Below are 24,254 nucleotides of genomic sequence, written 5' to 3'. Positions count from 1 at the left end.
AAGCACTTAATGAGAAAAAGTTTTCACATATTAAACCACAATCTTACGCTTTACATATTACATGCATTTTATAAATATATATCTTTGATTCTCTTAAAGTATCAGCGCGAAAGCTAGTGATCAAATATCAAAATCTGTTATCCTAAATTTCCTTCATAATCGCTAAAAATTATTTTTTCTTCTTATTCCTTTCTTTTGTAGTGATTCAATATCAGAATCTGCGTTATTCCAAATTTGAAACCAAGTGCATGAAATAATTTCATAATCACCAGATTATTCCGACCGTCTTCTTATAAAATAACATGCATCGAGCCAATAAACAAGTTCGGTTTTCTAGAAGATGGTCTTTTCTAAGTCTATCTGCTTGACTTTTATGTTATAACAAGGCTTCCACGTCGGTCAGTGCACTTTTCTTTCGAACGAATCGTAACGGTATGCAGAGTAAAATTAAACATCCATAGTATAATATGGTCATAAAATGTTAATCAGCTGATAATGAGTTTACGGTCTGACGGTGATTTAATCTTCTCCTTTCTTTTGCAGTTTTCACGTGTGCAATATGAAAAACTGAGCGATAACCGTAATGATGAACTTAGAACTCTGAATTGGTATCACGAATCATTAATGATTACTATAGTTTCGGCTACATTATTGAATATTAGGATAGTTAATTTTATTTTGTATTTTATATTTTACACGGTAAAAACTGACAACGATGTTTACCGTGTAAAACAGATACATAGAATACAAAATAAAATTCAAATTAATTGAACTGTTGCAATATGGCCGAATAATACCAACTTCTACCGTTTCCAACGCAAATGTTTTAGTTATGATTTTTTATTATTTTTCTTTCCCAGTTTACCCCCCCCCCCCATTACATTTGTCACATTCAGTTTTAGTCCTATTCAATAGCATATTTACTATTTGCTAGGGGAAAGAAAAAGGGAAAGAGATGTTTAACTTTTCTCTATAAAAGCATAGAATTATTTCCATCAAAAGCATAGAACCCACTGTATTGCACATTTGCTACTACACTTATCACGTGAACCTGTCTATTGCATCTTCTATTGTGTTTCCATCATTAAAAATTGGAAGAAGGCCATCTTATTTTTTTCTTCGAAACGAGACCCCTGATTTTGAAAAGTTTCACTGTAAAAATATGCTGCAGCTGCTAATTGATCGTATCGTAAAGTTTTCAGAGTGCAAAACGTTAATTCGATTTTACTCTATTTTCTTCCTTGTAATCGTATTTTTTCGTCTGTGAAGTTATCTTCAAGAAAGAGTTTTAATTTATATTTTCGACGAGGTGTACTATTTTGTTATATTTATGTCAGAAGTTACTTCAAAGTTTTAAGTATTTTGGGAAATAGAATTCGTTAAGTTTCATAGTATATATTTGGGGAAAGAGAAGTGTTTTTGACACGTGAAGTGATTATGACTGAGCGTTGACCGCGTTAATAAATTCCACGTAACACGGCAAAGAGGACAACGCTGACATGGTACTGTATTTTTAGAACGCAATTTTGGCATTAAGCGCGTACAAAATAGGAGTCTACATCTATGTAGAACGTAGATCTTGCACATACATTTCACATACGTGACCAGGTCAAGTTTGGCGCTCGAAGAACTGAACTATTTGCAGGGGTGAAATATCGTCGAATAGCTAATAGTTTTAGTTAAATATACATATGTAGATACATTGCATGTTTATACAGTGTATCTTAGACTGTCACCTTACATAGGTACTTTTGAATATTCTTCCTTTATTTTTTAATAATGTTCCGACATTGTAATTAATGAGTGAACAAGTATGATTATTTTGAAAAATATCTGTAACTATAGTATTATACAGAATATCCTTTAAGTGCTTACTGTACTTTACGAGAAAAATAAAGTATATTTAATCAATATAAATTCTGAAATTATACTATTATGATCTAAATATCAACATATCTATAAAATACCTATATCTATAAATTTCTACTTACACATATTTAAATATCAAAATAATTACACAAGGTCTATTTAGAGAAGGTCTTTTCCTATATACAATCATATTATTCAACGTATAAGATATATGAGTAAAGGTAATGAAAAAATGTCTTCTTGAGAAGTTATACCAGAAATACAGAGTAATACAGAGCAATGATGGACCCTCGCTATTCAGTCGATAAAGAATAGGAACAGATCAACGATATTTACGTCAATTCTATTACGATATGCTAAAATTAAAAAATTATATTGAGAATTTTTTAATAATTTCCTTCAATTACAGTGAATGTTTTCGTAAAGTAACGTTTTTAAGTTCAGCGATTTAAGTTAAGTCTTAGCGATGAATAAAATAAATGAATGATGAATGAAATCATCGACTTCATTTCCGATATTTTGCCGAACACAACAATATGATATTTACATCACTAGTAATTATGTGTGATTATATAAGAGTTTCCATGATTCCCTTACAATGGCACTGAAAAGGTTTCATCGTAGGTAGCAGATACTGCAAAGTTGCCAGTTTAGTTGTTCTAATATAATTTCTAAAGGAATAACAGTAAATTATTAAAATAATTAATTTATCAAGTTAATGAGTTCTTTCATTTCTTCTTGGTCAATTATAATCGGATAATTTATTTACATATAACGTGGTGATCGCCATCACCAGAATTTTATACGCTTCTTGATTATGTAATTTTAAATTTAAATAGTCATTAACTTCTACCGACTTTACACTTTAACTCTTTACCATTAATATTAATATTACACCGATATCCTATAAAAGCAATTGTAATAAGTTAGTTTACCGTGAATAATTTATCATCAATAACTAGTTGGTGTAGTAATATTCTTCGTAGGTGTAATGTAAATATAATTAGAAATTTAGTATTCTTTGATCACTTAAATATTACTATTTAGCAGAATATATAATTACCTATTTGGAATTATTTACTAGCCTTAAGTGCCTCATTGAAGTTATGAGCAATTGAATTTTTTTTTTTAAGTTTTAACGTAATATAAAATGTAGATTTCTCGAGAAATTTCTTCTTTAATACATTTATAAGTAACTTGGTTTGTTTAACAAAATTATGTACTTGTCATGTTTATACAGTTATGTTACTTAATTGTTAGTCGATGAGTTACCGCCATGGTACTTTATCGATTGAATATCTTCCACCTTGGCTTCGAAAAGTCAAATAAAAAGTTCTCTCTCTCTCTCTCTCTCTCTCTCGGGAATGCATTCAGCCAAAGTTTCTTATTGCAATTTAGACTAGTTCCAGTCATGGGGACCACGAGGCGAGACAGACGCGCTCTGGCAGACCCGCTACGCCTTCATTCCGCGACATTATTTTCTATAAACTGTGTTTCTTCCATGGGTTCACCTAGAATTCATGGTTCTTGCGTTCAGGATCATCTTGCGTACTATTATTAAAAGGTATTTTAAGTACATTACATCGTTCTATCGGATGATAAGTATTTACAACTGTGTATTTTATTATCCTTCGGTTGAATTTTTGAGAATGTGAATTACTTGGATTGAGAATTTAAGTCTTTAACGATAATTTCCTTAAAGATAATTACATTTTTCAATGTTATATTTAAACGCAACGAATAAAAACTAATAAAGTAGCGGAGACAATTTTTTATAGGTCAATCTTTGAGGGTTTGTTTATGATATTGTAATTAACCAAAAATCAGCTACTTTTTAACTCTTTGTTCATTGGATTATTTTATATGCAACAAGTGGTGCTGATTTTCAATTAATATATTTATACGTCTTATTATCTAACTGAAGTTTATAACAAAAAACTACTTTCATTTTCAGAAAATGTATCAGATAATTCGATACCAGTATCCGTCAGGAATGCTATAAATTTTCTAAACAACGCAATGTTTGTATAAACGTTTGAAACTGAAATTTCCAAGTATCAAAATTTAAAAAAATGATCTTAAAATTATCTTAATCCATATTACGATTATTTTTCATTTTTGCTTCCAATTCTCAAAATACAATTTGAAAATTAAAACATATTACAAACCGATTTACGCAAAAATGAGAACATAATTTTTAACCTGTATGAAACTTTTGCGCAAATGCAAAGACTTCCATAACAACATTTGAAAAAATTAGCGAAAATTTGTGAGAAACATGGGAAAAATTCGTGAGAAACGTTAGCACAAAATTAGACGAAGTAACTACTGAGCGTGGTTACCAAGTCTTAGACGATGCACAAACAAACCGGTAGACGCGAACAAATGTGGTAAGTTTAGGGTTCCCTCGACTTGCGTGCACACGCGTACGCTTTTCACGTGTCGAGCTAGTGTCGACGGGGATGGAAGGAGCTGCAGCGTTTCCTCCCTATCGACAAAAGCTCTTTTAAGCACGAACGAGTGCAGTACTTAAGCGTACATATGCATAACCGTGGAACACGGAGACTTGCAATTGCAACGACTCGTGATTCGTAGCATTTCAACCAAAAGGGGTTCTCCGCGTGTAGAGCGACGAGTTTGTGTAGCTCAGAATCTAGCTTGTATACCGTATACGGTATCGCTCTTCGCGGTTTTTCAGATTTTGATGTCACTTGCAATTCTATAATGACAATCGTTAGAATGGATTTTCACAATGTAATCTAGCTTTCTAGGTCTGCTGTGTGAAATTATTTTACAAATACAGAATGTTTCGCATCTCTAGATAGACATATTTTTATAGTGATTAGAGATAGAATAAAATTTATAAAACGAAATTAGGTAATGCACACTAGCGGCCAAAAGTATCTGGATAGTTGTTTATTTTTGGCAAAACGTAATTTAATTAGAAAATTACAAATGGGAGGAGTCAGATGAAATTTAGTCTTTATTAGAGCTATCGTAGAATATTATGACATAACAAGATGTATTTTTAAATGTCGGTATTTGTAATTGTTAAACGTTATGAAGTTCATTGTTCTCAATTTCAACAATATTTGAAATCGATTTATACTTCGACGAGTCATACATTTAGTTTCAATATACTGTTAATAAGATTTTAAACTAACAATTGTAATTTCATATAATGTACAACCAGTCACGAAATTCTACAAACACTTATTGGATTTTTTATATTCCGTACCTCCTTTTTCTTACTAAAGATGCAAGTAAATAAATTGTGTTATACTTTTAACAATTCGTATATTAATGGGTTAAAAGAATTTGTAGAGTTAACGTTTTCACTAAAAAATTTTATATTTAACAAGTGTATGTAAATTTTTGTGACTGACTGTATGTACATACATACGTATATCTGTTAATTCCATAAGGAGATAGTAAATATTACTTTCAATCGTTAGTTATCCATTAATTCATAATTATATTTTAACATTTATATGAGATGTACAGTTGTACGAATCAACTGAAATATTCACATTACGAGCGATAATTCTATCCACACTCTACCTTCTTTTTATGTAAAAAAAGTGCAACTGCATTTTCTTTTCGGATATACCAATCCTTTGATTTTTCTTGCGTACGCGATATAAAATACCACTGCAGCAAATATAACAATATCACTACTACGTATAACATATAAATACAATAATATAGTAATAGTAATGATAGTGTGTTACAGCTATGTTACAGCTGTGTATGTATAATATTTTTAATCGATTTCTTACGTTTGATTTGGATTTATATCCAATTATATACTATTATATAATCATACACTATTATTAGTATCAAGGATAGACGAACGAAAATTAAATAAAATTTACGAAATATTCCATTTTTTGATATTTTGATATATTCGATATTTATTGGTATTTCACTTTTTGATAAAACGTAATTGTAAACAGCGCCTTTGCCCATCGCAATTCTATCCACGAACTCAAGTAGCTTTCATATTATAAAAGATGCTTATTATATAAGGTTTCTTACTGCATTTAAAATCTTTTAGAATCCTGATATAATTTAAAATATTATTTATATGTTGGTTTTTAGTCATTATCAAATATATTTTATTTAATCGTATAAATTTAAAGGAATATATTTCTCTGTAAAAGCTTGGTATATCTTGTGAATTATTTTGTTTTCGATCATTTAACTCTAATATCTTTATATCACGGAATTGATGTATTTAAGAAAAATTATGTAGCTCTATTTCTTTGTATTCTTATCGTGTTCTGTATTTTAATAGATAAATGATAATTTGTTTTGGTTCAAGTAAAATATTGTGTTGAGCGAAAATAATAAAATCGTCGTACTAATTATTTACTACTTGATTATGCATTAATAAAATTTGATCGTTTAATGTAGATATTTTAAAATAATGAAATATTAATTCCTCAAGTGTTAAATACTTGTTTAACATTTTATATGTTATTTGTATATTATGGGTGTTTATGTAAATACATATTTTCACAGAAGGTTAGTAGAGAAGTGAAATCTAAATAAAGAGCATAACCGAATAAACATGATAAAAGTATCCCAAAACCAATTTAAATTTATGATACGTCAATCGAGAGGGTTTTCTAGGAAAACCATTTTGACAAAATTTTAGTCTCCTACTCCCATTATTATATATAATAATATATATATATAATATAATATATAGTATATATATAATATATATAGTATATATATAATAATAATAGGAGTATTATATATTTACGTAACAATATTTGAGATTACTATAGTTGTAGTGTTATATATCTAGGGATTTTTTCAGATCTTTTGACTGAAAAACCTATTTTCAAAAAATTGGGAAGATTTTGACATGCCAAATTTTTGATTGATGTTATTAAATGACGACATTTATGCTTTTACATTAGAGGTTGCCTAACATGTTTGTTAAATTATAATTTTTGTGGGCTTTTTGATCATGGAATGGCGCGTCATAGCTAAAAAAAATTAAAATCCACTATTTCTTACCGTATATGGATGACTGATCTACTTTGTATAATTGATATCGTATGCTATATGCAATTCTAAATAGTTTTACCTTTGTTAAATGAGTGAATTTTTAAATGTCTCATCTAATATTACTAATCTTCATCGCTGTCATCGTTGATCACAGTATTTATTAACTACATTATATTTACTAACACATTGAAGATTTTGTTGAGTATCTCAACAAGCCTCATAATGAATGCCATTATCTATCATATGATAAATAATAAATTATCGTAGCGATATACGAGCAACGTTCAATACTCCGATTGCCATTTATAGATTCACGAAATTGTTTTCTTATTCTCGAACAGTCAATTGAGTTTGCTTATGCAGCACTTGTAATTTTTGGTGTTAATATATTGAGATTTCACTTGAAATTTTATAGTATAAAATTTTATAGTATAAAATTTTATATTAAGTATTATATTATTATTTTCTTTTAAATAACGCAAGCTAATATTATTTTCTGAGTCCATTACTTTAACCATATATGGCAATTCGCTTGTCGATTCTATAAACTTGAGGAAAAAGCTTATAATTTATTGTAACACAAGCTGTAACATATCAGGATGACTATAAAAGTGTTGTTAAATATTTCTTATTAAATATTGTATCGTAAATAATATTCGCATTTTTAAACTTATATCACACGTGTTACTAACATATTTTGCATATTCTTCGTGAATATTTGCATATTTTACATATATAAATTTCATATACTTGTTATATATTTAACATACATAAACATTCGCAATTTAATTATACGGATAAGATGCATTTTATATTGATAAGCAACATTCATTTTGTTACAGATTCAAATCGGATGGCCGTTCTTTCAAAATCTGGGCGCAAGGGCGCAGTGAAAGATATAGTGTACAGCAATGACGCTTCCGGTATCGAATTATCAGGAATTGCTCATTCAGGTTCGGGAGCTGACGCATGAAACGATCCGTCTGCAAAGACAGTTGTCTTCTGACCTGTTCGACAATGCTGATCCGCCAGATGTAAACCACAATTTCTCTCTCGGACAAAAGAATTATGAAAACGGTAAGTTTTGTAAAAAGAAATGACAATTTATTTTTCTTCTATTAGGATGTATTAACATTAGAAAGAACATCGACATTTTAATTTAATAATAAATCTTGTTTAAACTAGTAGCAAACAGTTGCTCAACAATTGTTTTGAAGAGCAATATCAAAGAGAGGATATTCTATCATTTCCAGCGTTAATTTCAACAAAATTCTACTTACAAGCTTTTTTTAATTAATAGATTGATCTGTTGTACATATATAACACGTAAGAAACATATTTAATATCAATAAAATCTTTATTACATTTAATGTATCTTTACGGAACAAAAACGGATATTTGCCATAACGGTTGCTGGATCGATTGTTTTTTACTGCATCGTAAATTTAGCTCACGACATTGCTAAAAGTCCGTTGAACTTACGATAAGAGCTAGTATTATACCGTTAGAATTCAGAGCAATTTAACCAAGCTTTTTTCCTAATTTGAATAATCTTTTTTAATTTAAGCATTAAGCAGTAAAGTTGCGTTTAAATCATATGAGAAAATGAACCTTGGTTTTGTTTTTACACTAGTGCGCATAAAAAAGTTTAGTAAAGTGATAGGTAATAATTTAAAATGGCAGTTTCTTAAATTATTAGAGCAGATAATCGATTATTTAATAATTATTATAACTGTTTATTTAATACAAATTTTTAATACATAAATAATGAAGTTTTATGTTCTTAATATAAAATCTGAATTTTATTAATAATAATAATAACAGCAATAAAGATAGTACACCAAGTAATAGTGAATAAAAGTGAACTACTCAACGACACACCGTACTACAGGCGTAACCATTATTCTTGAAAACGAACACTACAAACTATACTTGGAGATAAGTGACCTTACACTACGATACACACAGATAAAGCAATACTATACAACAGGTTAGTTATCACCCTTCAAGGCAAAAACCAAAAGATAGCAATTACACCGTACACATTAATAGACCATCTCGAACAACTATTAATAAACACAAGCATTCATTATATGAATCATTTTAAGAACCTTAAACATAGTTCACTCTTTCCTACAGACAACAAAATTCGATGCCCCGTTCTAGGTTGACCTAAGCTCGTTGGAATGAACACATCTGTCCTTAGGAAGACGATAAAAATAAAACAAGTTTATTAGAAATATGCAAAGGTAACAATAATACCGTTTTGCATTGAGCGCTACGACAAACTATTGCTGTTAATCGAACTTAAAGTTCATCTCAAGATCACCTCAAGATCATAGTGTAGTAGGACCTTGAATTCATTTTGATATCAGCTATAATTCTGTGAAGTCCAAAATATATGGTGCCATTTAAAAAAGTCAATATGTTCTTGATTTCTTTATTGAAAAATTCTGTTTTAATTTTTAATTTCCAAATATGTAGTGAATCGAAAACTAATTAACTTTTGTTCAAAACGTTACTTTGACATATTATCGGGACCTTATACATCTTGTATAAGTTATTCATATAAATTAAATCACTCTTAAGAATTAAATGACTACGTTACACCCTATGAATCTTCCACGTGTGTTACAATTTTATAAGTAAAACTTATTATCTTACCGGTATATAATTAACTAAAATTTTGTATTTACCTAATTGTAAGTAACTTAGACCACGACATATAAATTTCTTTTACAATATATATTTTTAAATGTAATATTTCCCTTCTCGCAAGATACATGATTTTACCTTTGTATATGTTACTTTAAATTATTCTGCCTCACTTTCTTATTTGTTTTATGCGGTTTTCACATCTTTTTCTTTCTTATGCTTTTTGTATTTTGTCCCTCTTTCCTACTTGGTCTTTTTTAACATCCACTATAAACTTCGACTTCCTGTGATATAACCTTCTTTTTTTCTTTGCATATATTTTCTTAGTCTTGGTCCACTCTTTGAGAAAATATTGATATGTTCTCTTACTTTCATATTCCCAGTAACTGTTACGTCTTACTCGTTACAATTTCTGAATTTTACAATCGATTTTAACCTTATGCCTTTATCTTTCTGCTCTAAATACACATGCAACTTTTATCTCTATCATCCAGTTGTCATACACCTCCATTGACACTGAATTCTATATTTTATTTTTCCTTTTACTCTTATTTTTTTTCTAAACTCTCATTCTTCTCTCGTGTCTCCCCTTCTCTTCCCTTATTTAGATTAATATATTAATAATATGTTAATATTAACCAAAATTTCGTTAGTAGCTTTTAATGTTGCAAAATTTCTTGAACTGGTTTACCATTCTTCTTTGAAAATTTGTGCATAGTATTCAGCTATGTCGAATTATCCATGCTAATTTCAATACAAATCGATTAATTATTAATTTTAACATAAATTTACTGTTACTAGTTTCCATATGAATTCGTCGATAACTAGTTTCAAGTTTTCAACGAAAAATTTATAAAAAGCAAATATTATCTTTGATGGCGAAGCAAGCGATCGAATATATTGTTCGAATACCAAAATTCATTGAAGCAAAAGTTGTTCATCTCGGTCGCGCCTATTTCCGTGTCTGCTTTGACGGAGGACAATCGTTTTCCGTTTCTTGCACAGTTCCTCAATATTATCAGCGTGAGACGTATATACGAAGTTGGATGACGATTGTGCTGTCTGGCAAGTGGCGTCTGCGAGTCCAAGAGAGGCAAAACGGTTGGACCAATGCCATACTATGCCAAAGTATGTACTTTTGGTCCGCGTGAGACATCGAGAGAAAAACGCGTTTGCCGGATCTTTCACAGGCTTAAAAGCAAAAACTGCACGTGCAACACCTGTGATGCGAGTATCTTTACTTCTCTGCGTTTTTTGTGGGACAAGTTATATTTCCCCTTTTTAACACAAGATATGAATTGGCAGAGAATATAAAATGTGTAAAAAAAGCAAAATGTTGAATTGTTGCCATATTATTATCGGACAGTAAAATTAGAATATTATGTAGTTGATGAAGTCACAACTTACTAGTACTGATCCATTCTTTTGCATAACGTTCGTTAATTTGGCAAATTAGATAAAATACTGCGAAATAAATAAAATATTGCAACTAAATTTTACAAATTAAAAGTAAGCTAATTATATTATATTATGTGTATTATATCAGTCACCTTTTTAAATTACACGCAGGGATGAGAATAAGCAATTAATAAAAAATTATTGCTTAATTCTATTTTTAAGTCGATGGTTAATTATTTATTGTATATATATATTTGGTATATCTAGTTAGTATAAAGAGTATCTTGTGTTGTAGTTGATAGAAGCTTGATAGAAGACTTGTATTTCAATCATTAATAAGAAGCGGATACATAATATAGTAACTACTTGGTGTGAACATAAATAGTGGCAAAATAAATCAAAGAAACGAAATCCCTTGTAATCCTTAGTAACAAGGAAAATAATAATATTACCTATATATTTGATATATCAAATAATACAAATTATTTTCTTATTTATATGTTTTTAAATGCTCAATTCGATACGTTTTAAGTAAAATGGTTAATTTTGACTAAATTGGCTATTGTGAATTCGAGATTGTGATAGTATCGAGATTATGTCATTTGTATGCGTCTTCGTTTATCCTCTGATGAAATAATCGATCAGATGGTATTCATACAAGGCAAGATCCTGCAAAAACTCGAACGATGCTCATTACACAAGCACCCAACGTAAATAATAAAATTTCCTGTTGACAATCCAGTGCAGAACGAATTATATATTATACGGTCGATGCGTCACGTTTAAATTAAAGCGACATCTAGTGCGTTAAATTGTAATGTGACAATTACCTTTCGAATTAAGTTGTGCTCTCTGTGTAGACAGAATCCTGTCTGTAGAATCCTAACACGGTGGGATTATTTTTATTTAAGCATATTTAAAAATTTTATATTTCGGCGGTCTATCTAATATTACTGTTTTTTATGACATTATACTCTAGAATGGTATTAGACCATGAAAGAACTTGAAAGAACTTTCGTGTTCGAAAATTAACATGCTTAGTAATTTCTATTTTTCAGAATTTCTCTCTTTCGATATTTCTATGTTCTTACAATAGAAGAGAACTTAAGCTTCATACAAAACGGAAATATTTTATAATTATAACAATTGTTGGTAATCTGTTTAGAAAAATTAATATAATTAAAACAGTATTTTGCGTGACTTTTTTTCTTCTCTCGAAAGCAAGAATTTTTCCGCTCCCAATATTAATGACCTTGAAATATGTTCTCGAGAATTCTGTAATATAATATATATAAATACAAATTCATTAACATTCTGAATAATTTCTTCCTATATAAGTACAACTGTTGCTCAGCCTTCTTTTTCAAGATATTTGCAAAAAAGCTCCGATTAAATTACGATTACGATTGCATCCCATTCTGAAGTAAACGGTCGCATTTGTATATAACTAATCTAAACTTAATCCACTGATGAGAATGACAACCAGTATTAATATTGAATAAGTAAAAAAAGAAAAATCACTGGCTTATAGATTGGGCGGGAATAATATCCTGCTGCCAATAGCCGGCGAACATCGCTGGCATGGAATAATTTTCAATAAATCGGTATGTGGAATTGGTTAAAAACTTAATAAATATGACCTACCGTTATTGAAATATTATTTACAGTACAAATATTTGTGAATCATTAATCAATACATGTAGTATTAAATATAAATTGCTTATAACTTGAAATCTAAAGTCAAGCGACGATTAGATGTATAGGCAGAAATTGTTCGGAATATTGACCATGACGATATATTTCAAGGTCACTGAAATCAGCGACATCATCCTTATTCTCAGTAATTAGCAAATAATTTTTTAATAAACTTATGCACAGTATTATATTCTGTTTTGAATATTTTAAACACTTTATTTACTTTTTTGATTTCCTTTCTTCTCATGACTCGTTAAAATCGTTTTAAAATCTTACAATCACGATTTTCTTCTTTTTAATATCTTGTGCATACATCTAGTTTTAGATTATCAGAAGAAACTTATTACCGAGTTCAATGTGATAGTTTATTTTTGAACCAGTTCCTGTATTGTTCGCATACATACTTTTCCTGTTTATATAACAATCTTCAGGCAATTGCATAATCGACTTACGCGTTCGTTTGCGCGAAACAGTTGCGATTCATACGATGCTGATGTTAAAACCTCAAAATTAGAAAGAGAATTCGGTCTTGTACTCGATTCAAGCGGTCCACGAATACTTTCCGTGTTATATTTAGCCGGTAATAAATTCAACATTATTTTACGGAATCGGAACGTTTACGATGATCGTTGAGAACACGTAGGCTGTGGTCTATCTTGGAGAACTCGTCGAGGTTACCGCGTTTTCCTGGCTGACACTGGAAGAGATGTGAAAACAGGAAAGTTCGGAACAACGTTCGATTCGCGTGTGACACGCGCTGGAAATGAGCGCGTCGTTTCTAATGCAATATATAAGTAAGTTTAAATTTTTGATCGTACGCTAGAATTCCATTTATCTGAATTCCATTTACTGCAACGAAATCATAAAATGAGTTCATCATGAGTCAATAAATAGTTCCATGTTATTGAAACTGTTCGTTTATTTTGATATGAGACCAAACATATTTTTTCACTCTATAGAAGATCTTGCAAATGTCAAATTGTGATAATAATATTAAATATATTCTCAATTATTTAGAAAATTAGAAATATTGTATTTTTTCGTTTGTTTTTCGATAATCAATTATAAACATCTTCTCTATCGTTTTCTATCACTCTTTCTCAATTACGAACTAATTTCTCTATTTATATATTATGAAATCTCTGTGTGTATCCTTACATTTAGTTAATAATATATGACGATTCTTACAGAATGATATGAGATTACTTCTGTTATGAAAAATTTATTTTAGGTTCTTCGTTCAATTAGCATTTTTTACGTTTCTTAATACGTGTTATAAACTTATAAATTTTGAACTGTTGAAATTTTTAACATTCACAGGGTAATCAGCAGGGTCCTGAGTACCAACTGATTTTAATTTCTTAATTTTTAATTTTCTCCATTTTTCGATTAGTTGAAAATTTTTTGTATTGCTCAGTTGTACTTTGTTTCGCATTTTAATCATATCGTAATATGCAAAACAGGTGTAGGAATTTTTCTTCGTATTTGAAGAAATGTTCATGATCGTTTAATCAAAAGTTTAAAAAATTTCGTGACTGTCGTGATGGATAAGGATGATGATTTTCTTTGTATTATGAGGAAAAGAAATTGACGTTATCGCTTTTCGTTTTCAAGTTATTAAAACTTTTTATCAGTTGGTACTCTGCCGACCATTCTGCACAAACATTGTTTCTATCTATTATTGTATAATCCTTGTCGCTAAATCATAACCAGACGTCAGATTTTTATGCAATTGTGGGAAATCTAAAAATACAAAAATATCCAGAATGCATGTAGTATGCAAAAATACAGAAAATATTTAAAATAAAATAGTCATAATATTTAGTGGGTAAAACAAATCTCTATTTAACAAATTTCTAGATTTACATTTGCACGAATGTTCGTATTCTACTTGTAACAAATTATTTTTAATACTGAAAGCTCTTTCTTTAATGTTCGTTTCGAAGATGTAGAGAAAACATACTTGACAGAACCAAGTGAAGAATACTGGTATTTCTAGTATTATAATTGTTAAGATTATTCAGTGGATGGAATTAAATAAATGCGTGAGCAAACTGCAAGGTATTGAAAGTGTATATTTTGTGACTAGTAAATTACAAAATATGTGGTACTATGTGAGCCTATCCAGATCCTCTCTCTAGCAGCGTTACCCTTAGACTAAAGACAACTGCCTCAACTAACATCGGACGTGTACCGCTTATGGCCTTTCCTAAACGCACTCTTTTGTCTATGCGCCTTCGAAGACCTTAGGCGGTTGAGAAACCGAAGACCAGATGTTGAGTTTTCTCAGAAGTGACGATCACTTCAACAATAATGATGTATGTAATAAGCTTTTGCAAAAGTAAATACATCTCTTGAGAAACACACGGTTGAAGTAAAAATGGAACAACGTGCAGATTTCTAAATAAATAGTTTCGATAAATTTATGTGTCCTCCACGTTTTTTATTACGAGTAAAAGTTTAGTAACATTGGGAACGTTAGAGAATACATTTCGATTATTCTATTTAAGGAGAGCGCTTGGGTTGTTTCGTTTAAAACTCCATTCAATTATACGAACGTGTGAATAAACTGCATATTTATGCACTTTCGTCACTGATGTTGTGTGTAAAGGCTCCATCGTGATTCACATACAATACACTTCGGTTTACGGTTGAAACAGACTGAGATAAATGAATATTAAAGCAGGAAATCGATCATCAACTTGTGAAACACGCTTTTAATACATCCCTTTTTTTTTATTGTACCAACTCTCTACAGTCCTGTACTGAATTAAGATTCGAAATTCCATGCGTTCCAATCGATTCCAGTTTTAATATACGTACACATAAAACATACTTTTTCGAGTTATAAATTAATTTGATGGAAATATTTCAACGTGCATATGTTACTATTCAGAAAATTATTAAAATACTGCCAAATTGTGAACAGCTTTTGGAAGTAGATTATTATCATTTGTGTATCATTTGTGTGAAGTGAATGCGCGAGGAGCTGAAAAATACAAAATGGAAAATTCAAAATGTTAAGAAATTCGGTAGATTCGTTATTTTATTAACATTCTTAATATCAATTTTCGAGAAATTTTTATTGGAATAAACTAACCTGTGTAAGAATCAGTGAATATATTTAAAAAAAAAATATACGACAAATAAAATGTGAGCTGGTAAATTTAGTTAACACTCTTATTTCCATGATAGACATTGCATATAAAGAATTATGAAGGAGAATAATAATCTCAGAAACTAGCTATAGAAGTATAGATAAATTTTATTGTGTTTGTAAATAATTCCTTCTCTTGCATGTTTTCAAATTGTCAAAGTGTTTGTAGGAATAGCTTATTTATTACATATAATATGTATAATAAGTAGAGAAACTGTAGACAAATGTTTGCGACCTATAAATAATTTGAGAATAATGTTTGAGAATATTAAAAAATGGAGTTATTGACTATTTTCGCTTATATTATCCATTTCTTTTAATTCGATTTAATTTATCAAATTAAAAATGACAAAAATAAAGTAAAAGTAAACTAAACTCATTTCGGTTACACATTGTGTGTCAAATCTAACAAAGCATATTATAGTTACTGGTATGCTCAACTCCATGTAACTCTGAAATAAGGACGAACGAGATATAATAATAATATATGTAGAAAATAATATAATGCTGGTAGGTGTGGTAACGGTAAGATTGTTACAATATCGTTTAATGCTCCGTCAATCTATGTTTACGCAGTCACCATTCGTCACTAATTACTCTCGTTACAACGGTTCTCTTTATAATACGCTGACAACACTCCTTGACAACGCTGACAACAAACACCCGATATCTCCAGGCAATCCGTCCACGATACTACACTATACTACATATATATAAGATAAATATATACATATTAATAATAAAGACAAAGATTAAGTAAAAAATAAACACTAATCGAAAAGAAACAACTACGCTATTTCTATAAACTAGGTGCGAAAATACAGAAGAAAAACAGGAAAAAGTATAAATATGTGATATTAATTTACCCCATATTTACAAAAGCATTTCTCGTATTATCGGTGATAGAAATGGATGACAAATTGTATCATTCATACTCCATCTTTAATGTTCCATTTGCTACGATAAGTGCTTTCGATATTACTTCGTAACTTATGAAATTAAATTTGCTGTATAAATTGCTCGACTCGACACAAGAAACATGAATAAAATACAAGTGAAATGTAAACTTGCTTTTCTTTCTCGTAATTATGTATTGCGCGATGATAGAGTTGGTAAGATTGCGTACACGAGTGTAATTCGAAGTTCCCAGCGTGGAATCGTGAAACACCCGCCGGAGTGTTGCACCCTCGCCGTCTTTTTTAGTTCTCACCGCTTACGTCACGACCAACTGCGCTTTTCTGTTTACCATCTTCTGACGGTTTACTATTTTTCTTCTCTCTCTATTCCCTGAGAATTTGGTTATTTTTGTGAAGCGCGTTGATAGGTAAAAAGCAAGCAATTCAACCAAGTTTCAAGTGCCCGCGGATATCCGTTGCGTTAAAATTATCGAATAATCAAAGGTAGAACATATCCTTCTTCCTTCTTTTTTCTCTTCTTTTAAGGGTATTTAAACAGTGTAGAATCACGATACAATTTCGATGGAAAAAATATATATTTCACGTCGAGGTCTGAAAGTTTCTCCTACGAAAAATAGAGCAGAGAAGGCAAAAGTTTTTATGATGATAAAACTGAAATTTATTACGTATGTAAATACCGTAGTGTATTTTTTATTGGACTCTTATGGTAATTAGGGATAGTACTTTATAATTTTTGTTCAATTTACGATTTTATTAATTCAAGAAATTTGTATGTGTATTATTTAAGAATAGCGATTAATTAATTTTTTTCAAAAAAGTAGTAATTGTTACAAGTTTCCGACCAAGTTATATTTCCATATTAACATAATATCGACGAAATTCTCTTTATAAAGAATTTAATAATCTTTTATTTTATAAACCATATAATCTAAGTACTATATTTCTTAATTCAATCCCTATTTAAAGAAAAATCAAATTTTTTACACATCAAACAATATAGTTTTATTTAGAAGATAGAAATAATTTCAAAATGATAATCTTTACCAATTAATAGGATTTTATAACAAAAGTGTTTTCCAGACTAATGGATTTTTGTTATATATAGTTTGATTTTAATAGAGATGAACGAAATGTATCGACTAATGTTTCATGTATGATTCTATATTAAGTAAGAGTAGGTGCCTATTATCTATTTTTATCTGTTTCGTTATACATCTTTTAATAAAAATTAATCTGAAGCAATATAATTTGTCGATGACTATTAATTGTTAAGCGATTATTATGTATAAAGCAATTTAAAAATTATTGCATATCGTTGTACCGTACATTGTACTGTATGTTTGTTTCCATACATATTGGACATTTATTTAAAAAAACAAACTCCTTATCTCAATAATATAATAAGACTTGTGGTTATAAACTGCAAATTTAATTTTAGGATATAAAACAAAAGAAACCCCTTTAGTGTCACTAAACAGTTGCACATTTGCACGCATTGCAAAATTTAATTGATTTGGTTATAATTTCAAAATTCCCCGTTATTTTGCAAGTTTAATGCTAACTTTCTATAAAATATCATGTTTCAGGAAGACATCTAACGGACAACGTGATACAGCAGTGCGAGAAAAGTAGAAAAGACGAGGCAGGACAGAATCCGTTGACGGAATACAAGTGAGTACAAGCATTAAACTTGCCTTTGAAGATACTTTTGCTTCAGAATTGCACTCGCTGCGACAGAAGCGTATCTTTTAAAGCGGGAAATTGTAGCTATCTTCTTGCACCGTTTTACCGAGCATCATCGATAGATGCTTGAAATCTCTACAGAAATTTTGTTCAAATTTTGTTTACTTCGTCAATGAAAAAAATTGTAACTTATCATATTCCTTTTGTTTAATCCGGAATATGAAAAGTAACGATTATTCTAAATAAATAATTCAGTGTAACTAAGTAATCAAAATTTTATTTTCTTACGGGGGGAAATATAATATATATAATTATAATTTATAACAGGTTTATTTTTTAATTTTTAATTTTGTAAGTAATAATTATTATAAATAAATAATTCGGTGCTGGTATAATGGTATACTAATGAAATATGATAATATCAATATCATATTGCGTAACAAGTTTAATAAAGCATCGCATTTATATAAGATGTATTGTATTTTCTTCCAGTCGCGGGGAGACGCGATCGCGATGAAGCGCGTCAACGGGAGTCGTAAATTCTCGTTACGATTATAACAATCGACACCACGAACAGGTCGATCGCCTTATTTCTTGTAGGATAATAGGGGTGTTTGTTGTGGAATAAAACTGTAATCAACAGTTCTATAATATATATATTTTCAACAACTTGTTACACTTAATATTGCGCCGTGTCGGAACATATATTTGATATAAACGATTAAGAGTTGTTTACGTGATAGTTGAATCGTCTAAGTATAGATTACATTAAATTATTGTCGCGTAGACCGTAGTGAGGACTGTCCTCAGATTGTAGGAAAAGTTAAGTGGACTGCACAAAGTGTCTAAGAATATTAGAGTTGATTCTAAGTTTGTAGCAACAGTAGATGACTGCTCCAAGGATAAGACAATTGAGTTGACTGCACGAAGATTGGAAGAACAGTAATAGACCCGTCTCGTGCTATTACGGAGGAAAGCACGGTGTGCGTGTGCCTTTTTTTAACTAAGAACGCAGATTCGTTGTTCACACTTTTCGGTAAGAAAGTGAGGGTAACGATCCGCGATGCCCATTGGTTATAGCCAACGTTAATAAGTGAAAATATGAGGTGAAAGTCTCCTGCCAACGTGGCTCATAGGTGTCCTTGTTCATGGGAAAAACCTGCTATTTCGCTAGACAAACATCCGCTTTCTCCGTAATTTGTAAGAGCGTGCAATAAACCTAAGGACTGTTTTAAGGACCATTCATAAACCGAAAATACTTATATGAATAGAAGTTAAGCTAAAAAGATTCGGTTTATGATGGTTCCTTAGGTTTATTGAGAGTCAGTGTAACGATGTTTGGGCCTTGGCGGCCAGACCATGAGGAACGTCGCACAGGCCATCTCATGCGATGTAACATGTATCGTTCTTGTTCTATTATTCTTTGCAAATGGATTGAGCAACTTATTTTTTCCATTATTCGAAGGCATTTGTATCTTTATCAAACACTTTCGATATGTATATTTCTATATTCTCTAAATTATATCAAAATTATATAATTATAAAGAAACTTTTTCGTTTCTAATATTCATAGCACAGTAAATATTTAAATCCAATCCTTATTATATTATGAAACAGTCTGTAATCTGATGTATATATACATATGTATGGCATATAAAACAAATAATTATTTTATTAAAATATGGTAATATTCATTTTCTTGCTTCTCCTACCATTAAATGGTAAATATTTCTCCATGTTATTTGTTTTTTAACCAGTAATGTTTCTATAATATTCCTTAAAATCCATCAATGAATAGATTCATTGTACAGTATAATACTATAATGACAGAAAAATAAAATAAAGTCCACTCCCTCTAAATGAAATTTTGTTTGCGTTTTATTGTTTAGTGTTTACATTCGATATTTGTATGTTTAATCAATTTTATATTACGTGACCTAATATTACAATATTATCCTATTTTTTATATATTTGTTTTACAGAAATTTCCGGTTTCGACCACGGTTTTATCAAAATTTAGATTCTACTGAAGGCATACGAGCAGGAGAACTAACCAGCCGTCTCTTGACTTGGAGAAGTCGAAGCCATCGTCCAATAAAGCTGCAGGTAAGCTGGTTCAATATTTCCTTTTGATCAGTGCGAGTCCACATGGAAAATAGCTTACGGAGCAAATAGACATTTCACGTACGGAATGACTAACTACAAACAAAACTCCGATATATTTAAAAAAACAAATATACTTCCCAGCAATACACGTAATAAAGAAGAGAATATTCAATGTAATAATTTGTTAGAGTTATTAAAATTTTGTCTGCTACATTATCCTGCGTTTTTAATTTTACAAACGAGAATAAAATTGAGGCGAGAGAAACGTGAGTTTATTAGCAAAACCAAAATATAATTTATAATTTCGCGGTAAATTACCTCTCGGCGATGAGATTTTTAACGAGAGTACTCACGTCAAGTATGTTTGCACTGCTGTGTTTTTCTTCTTCTTCTTCTTCTTCTCCCTCTTCTTCCTCTTTTTGTCTTTCTGCGTGTTGGTTTTTTTATAAACTCCAGTAAAAATTTTCTCAGTGCTAGCGAACTAATACACACACTAAAGTATCGAGCATACCGTGCCACACATTAATGACGATAATATGCTGAAGTGGTGAACAAGATAATACGCAGCATCCGCGCTAAACTGTCCCACTGTAATTTGCAACTTGTCATCATAGATAATCCTCGTTTTGAACTAACTTAAAATTGATCCACACTCGTTAACGATACCCTCTAAGCATTCCACTATTGATTTTATAGCATTGGCGGCAATTTTTCACATATATAAATGCGTAGGATTTCTGACTTGGATTAGACGACTGCATTATTTGTTATTGAAAATAAGGAAAAACGGCTATGAAGAACTGACACCAGTTCAAGACACGATCACGATAAATTAAAGTGCCTCAAACTCATATTGAAGGTTATTCTAAGACCATAAACACTTTATTGCTTTCGGTATGTTTCTTATAATTACATATCATAATGGACATCAAGACGAGTTTGATGACATTGTAGTCTTGGAACGACCTCAAACAATGAAATACCGATATCAAACCATTTGATGATTCTTGATTACAATTAAATAGTATCGTTATTGTTTGCGTTATTAGTTGTTTCTATTTATTTTCAACAACAAATCATTATCAGTAAGTTGAACGTTTTGCTTTGTTTATTATGATATTTTTAATTTATATGGAAAATGAAAATCTTTACGTAACATTTGCGTATTATTTTATTGCTAGATACTCGGTCAATTAAAATAACGTCACAAAATCATTCGTTCGAAATTATTATAAGACAGTGAAATCTAACGAACTTTACAAAAAGTATAGAACGATTGTACTAATTGTTATATTTCTATACTTGTTATGTTTCTCTATTTTTTTCATTCTTATTATAGATTTAAGTCAACGACCCTTGAACCACCCTCTTGGTGATAATAGATAGAAATAAGAACGAAAGGAGCGGAGGAAAGTTCGCGTGATGTCCAGATTAGGGTAGACTTTTTTTTATGTTATTTCGAGCAGATTATTACACAGATTATTACAACGTTCTCTGTTTCGTTTATTCATCATGCTGTCACTATTTTAAAAAATAATAAACTTTATTTAATCACTAGTATCGCTATAATGTACAAAATATTGAAAAATCTGTATTGCATACGATTCAGCTTAAAAGTATCACAAATTGTATAGTTAAGTTTGAGTAGTATAATCGATATAAAAATAATGATTATACGTTTCAATGTTTCAATTAGATTCATTAAGATTTGAAAGATACACTGAATTGACATGTGCGCTTAGTATCTTATAATTGGAATATTTCTTTCACAACTAGACTACGGGTTTTTATGTATTTATTAAAAATTAAAAAATGCAGAGATATACGAAACGAACATAATATGTAAGAATGTATAAAATATTCAAAGTAAAATTATAAACTTAGAAGCTTACTTAGATTTTATTACTTCTTTAAATGTGTTCATAAAAATATGAATTTGCATACAAATTCGCAGTTCGTTCATGACACATATTCGAAAGTTTCAACTTTAATAATTAGACCGCGGATTGTGGATATTTATGCAAATTCGTATTTTCACGACCACGATTGAAGAAGTAGAATATTTTTTTTTTATTATTTAATTTGTACTTTACAATTTGTCCAGCTGGACATTTGGTAAAAAGAAGAAGTAGAATATAAGCAGAAATTTGTTTCAGTTGTTAAATATCGCAATAAGTACTATATTTCGAACATTCTATAAACTTTTGTCACCACGTTAAGTTCATTTTATACATTTTTGCCCATTAAATTTGTCATAAATGTGTAAACATTCCCATCTTAATTATATGATACAATGGTGTCATGTAAAAGTCTGAAACTTTATATCGATTAACCTTGACATAAGGAAAAGGAAAAAAATTGAAGCAAAAGTTTTTTCATATTAAAACATTCAACCAAAAAGTATAAATTTTGTAAGAAAACGCAAAGATCCCAACAATGGGATCGGTTGTCTGGCCTTCGTCACCGTTTTAAGAAGAGGAAATGAAGACACTCGAGGATACCATAAATTAGACCCTGTTTCCACATATCAGAAGAGTAATTATATAAGACAAACTATTTTTTCTTTTATATTTATTTATTTCATTCTTGCCTTTTGGCTTTGAATCGCTTCCAACTATCAACTTTACAACCGTATATAATTTTTACGATACGACAATAAATGTGTGGAAAACTAACAAGATGTATATAAAATCGCAAAATTTATAAAAATTTATAACTTGAATACTGCTTGAAATTCGTCCTCTTTGACCATTGTACAAAGAATATCAAAGTATCCTGTCGTTGCAGTTGTAAAATCGTTAGAGCTCGCAAGGACTCCGCGTAGTAAGGGAAAGAGTCTAATTTATAGTCCTTCAAGAGTTTTCACTTTCTCTTCTAAAAATCGACGTTAACGAAGGTGAGCGCTCCGATTGTTTGAATATTTACATTTTCTTGCAATTTATAGCTCTGAGTAATGCAATGGAAAATATATTTGACACGGTTCTGTATTTCATATTTGATATCCGGTTTTCCTTCATCAGAAATATTTTCACGATCAAGGTCAGCTGATTAGCCTGAATAAAAGTCGCGTACAAACGCGGTGTCTCTTTGTTCTTGCTCTGCTGCATATTTATTTTTCGTCTTTTCCCTCTTGGAAAGAGGGGAAGCTAGCATGGTAAAATCGCGAGAAGGGATGCCGTTTAATTCGTGGGCATGCGCTCACCATCATGGGGGAGTAGTCGTTGCAGAGGGGTTGCCGCCTCTCTTTGGGGTGATGTTATTGATCAGAGTTTCTTCTGTCCCACGAAATGGCTCAAGTGTATCACGCCATGGGGAATCGAGCTACGATTTTTCCCCCTTGCTTCCAGCGTAGAAACTGTGGCTGTTGGATCTGATATAAACTTCTGAATTTTCTGGAATATCTATGTACTTGGAAAAATTATTAGGTCATCGTCATATTTTTTGTTCAAGAAATATTTTTTTTAAAATGGAGGTTTTGTACGAATATCGCGTTATGTATTTATTAGCAGGTCAGTACCATTTTTACAGATGGATCTTCAACAAGGAAGAGCTCAAGGTTTTTGTGTCTGGGAACGATAGTTTAAAAAACATTGTAACTTTAATTTTGCAAAATAATACTTGGGTTTATATGATATCTTATGGAAACTGAATTTTGCAAAAATAAAGTTCAAAAATCTTAAATACGAGAAATTTATAAAGAATTAAAAATCATATAAATTATATTAAAAAAGCATAAATGCATGAATACATCG

General features: G+C 30.3%; 1 protein-coding gene and 1 long non-coding RNA gene across 6 annotated transcripts in view; one reads left to right on the top strand and one right to left on the bottom strand.

Annotated features, from left to right (window-relative positions):
* Window positions 1-24,254, top strand: part of LOC132914029 (uncharacterized) — an 87,093-nt gene that overhangs the window by 21,964 nt on the left and 40,875 nt on the right. For all 5 annotated transcript variants that reach the window (XM_060972793.1, XM_060972796.1, XM_060972795.1 and 2 more), the window contains 3 exons: window positions 7,734-7,968; window positions 18,300-18,384; window positions 20,379-20,502. In XM_060972793.1, the coding sequence (XP_060828776.1) occupies window positions 7,803-7,968; window positions 18,300-18,384; window positions 20,379-20,502 (375 nt within the window). In that variant the 5' untranslated portion in view covers window positions 7,734-7,802. The remainder of the gene's footprint in view (window positions 1-7,733; window positions 7,969-18,299; window positions 18,385-20,378; window positions 20,503-24,254) is intronic.
* LOC132914035 (uncharacterized) lies at window positions 20,253-21,437 on the bottom strand. The gene is made up of 2 exons (XR_009659502.1): window positions 20,856-21,437; window positions 20,253-20,555 (listed from the first exon to the last, which is right to left on the bottom strand). It is a non-coding gene; the product is annotated as an uncharacterized LOC132914035 (long non-coding RNA).

The sequence above is a fragment of the Bombus pascuorum genome, chromosome 14, assembly GCF_905332965.1.
Source record: "Bombus pascuorum chromosome 14, iyBomPasc1.1, whole genome shotgun sequence".
Classification (NCBI taxonomy): Eukaryota; Metazoa; Arthropoda; class Insecta; order Hymenoptera; family Apidae; genus Bombus; species Bombus pascuorum.
Note: the sequence above shows the minus strand (reverse complement) of the source record. Positions and strands in the feature narration are given on the sequence as shown.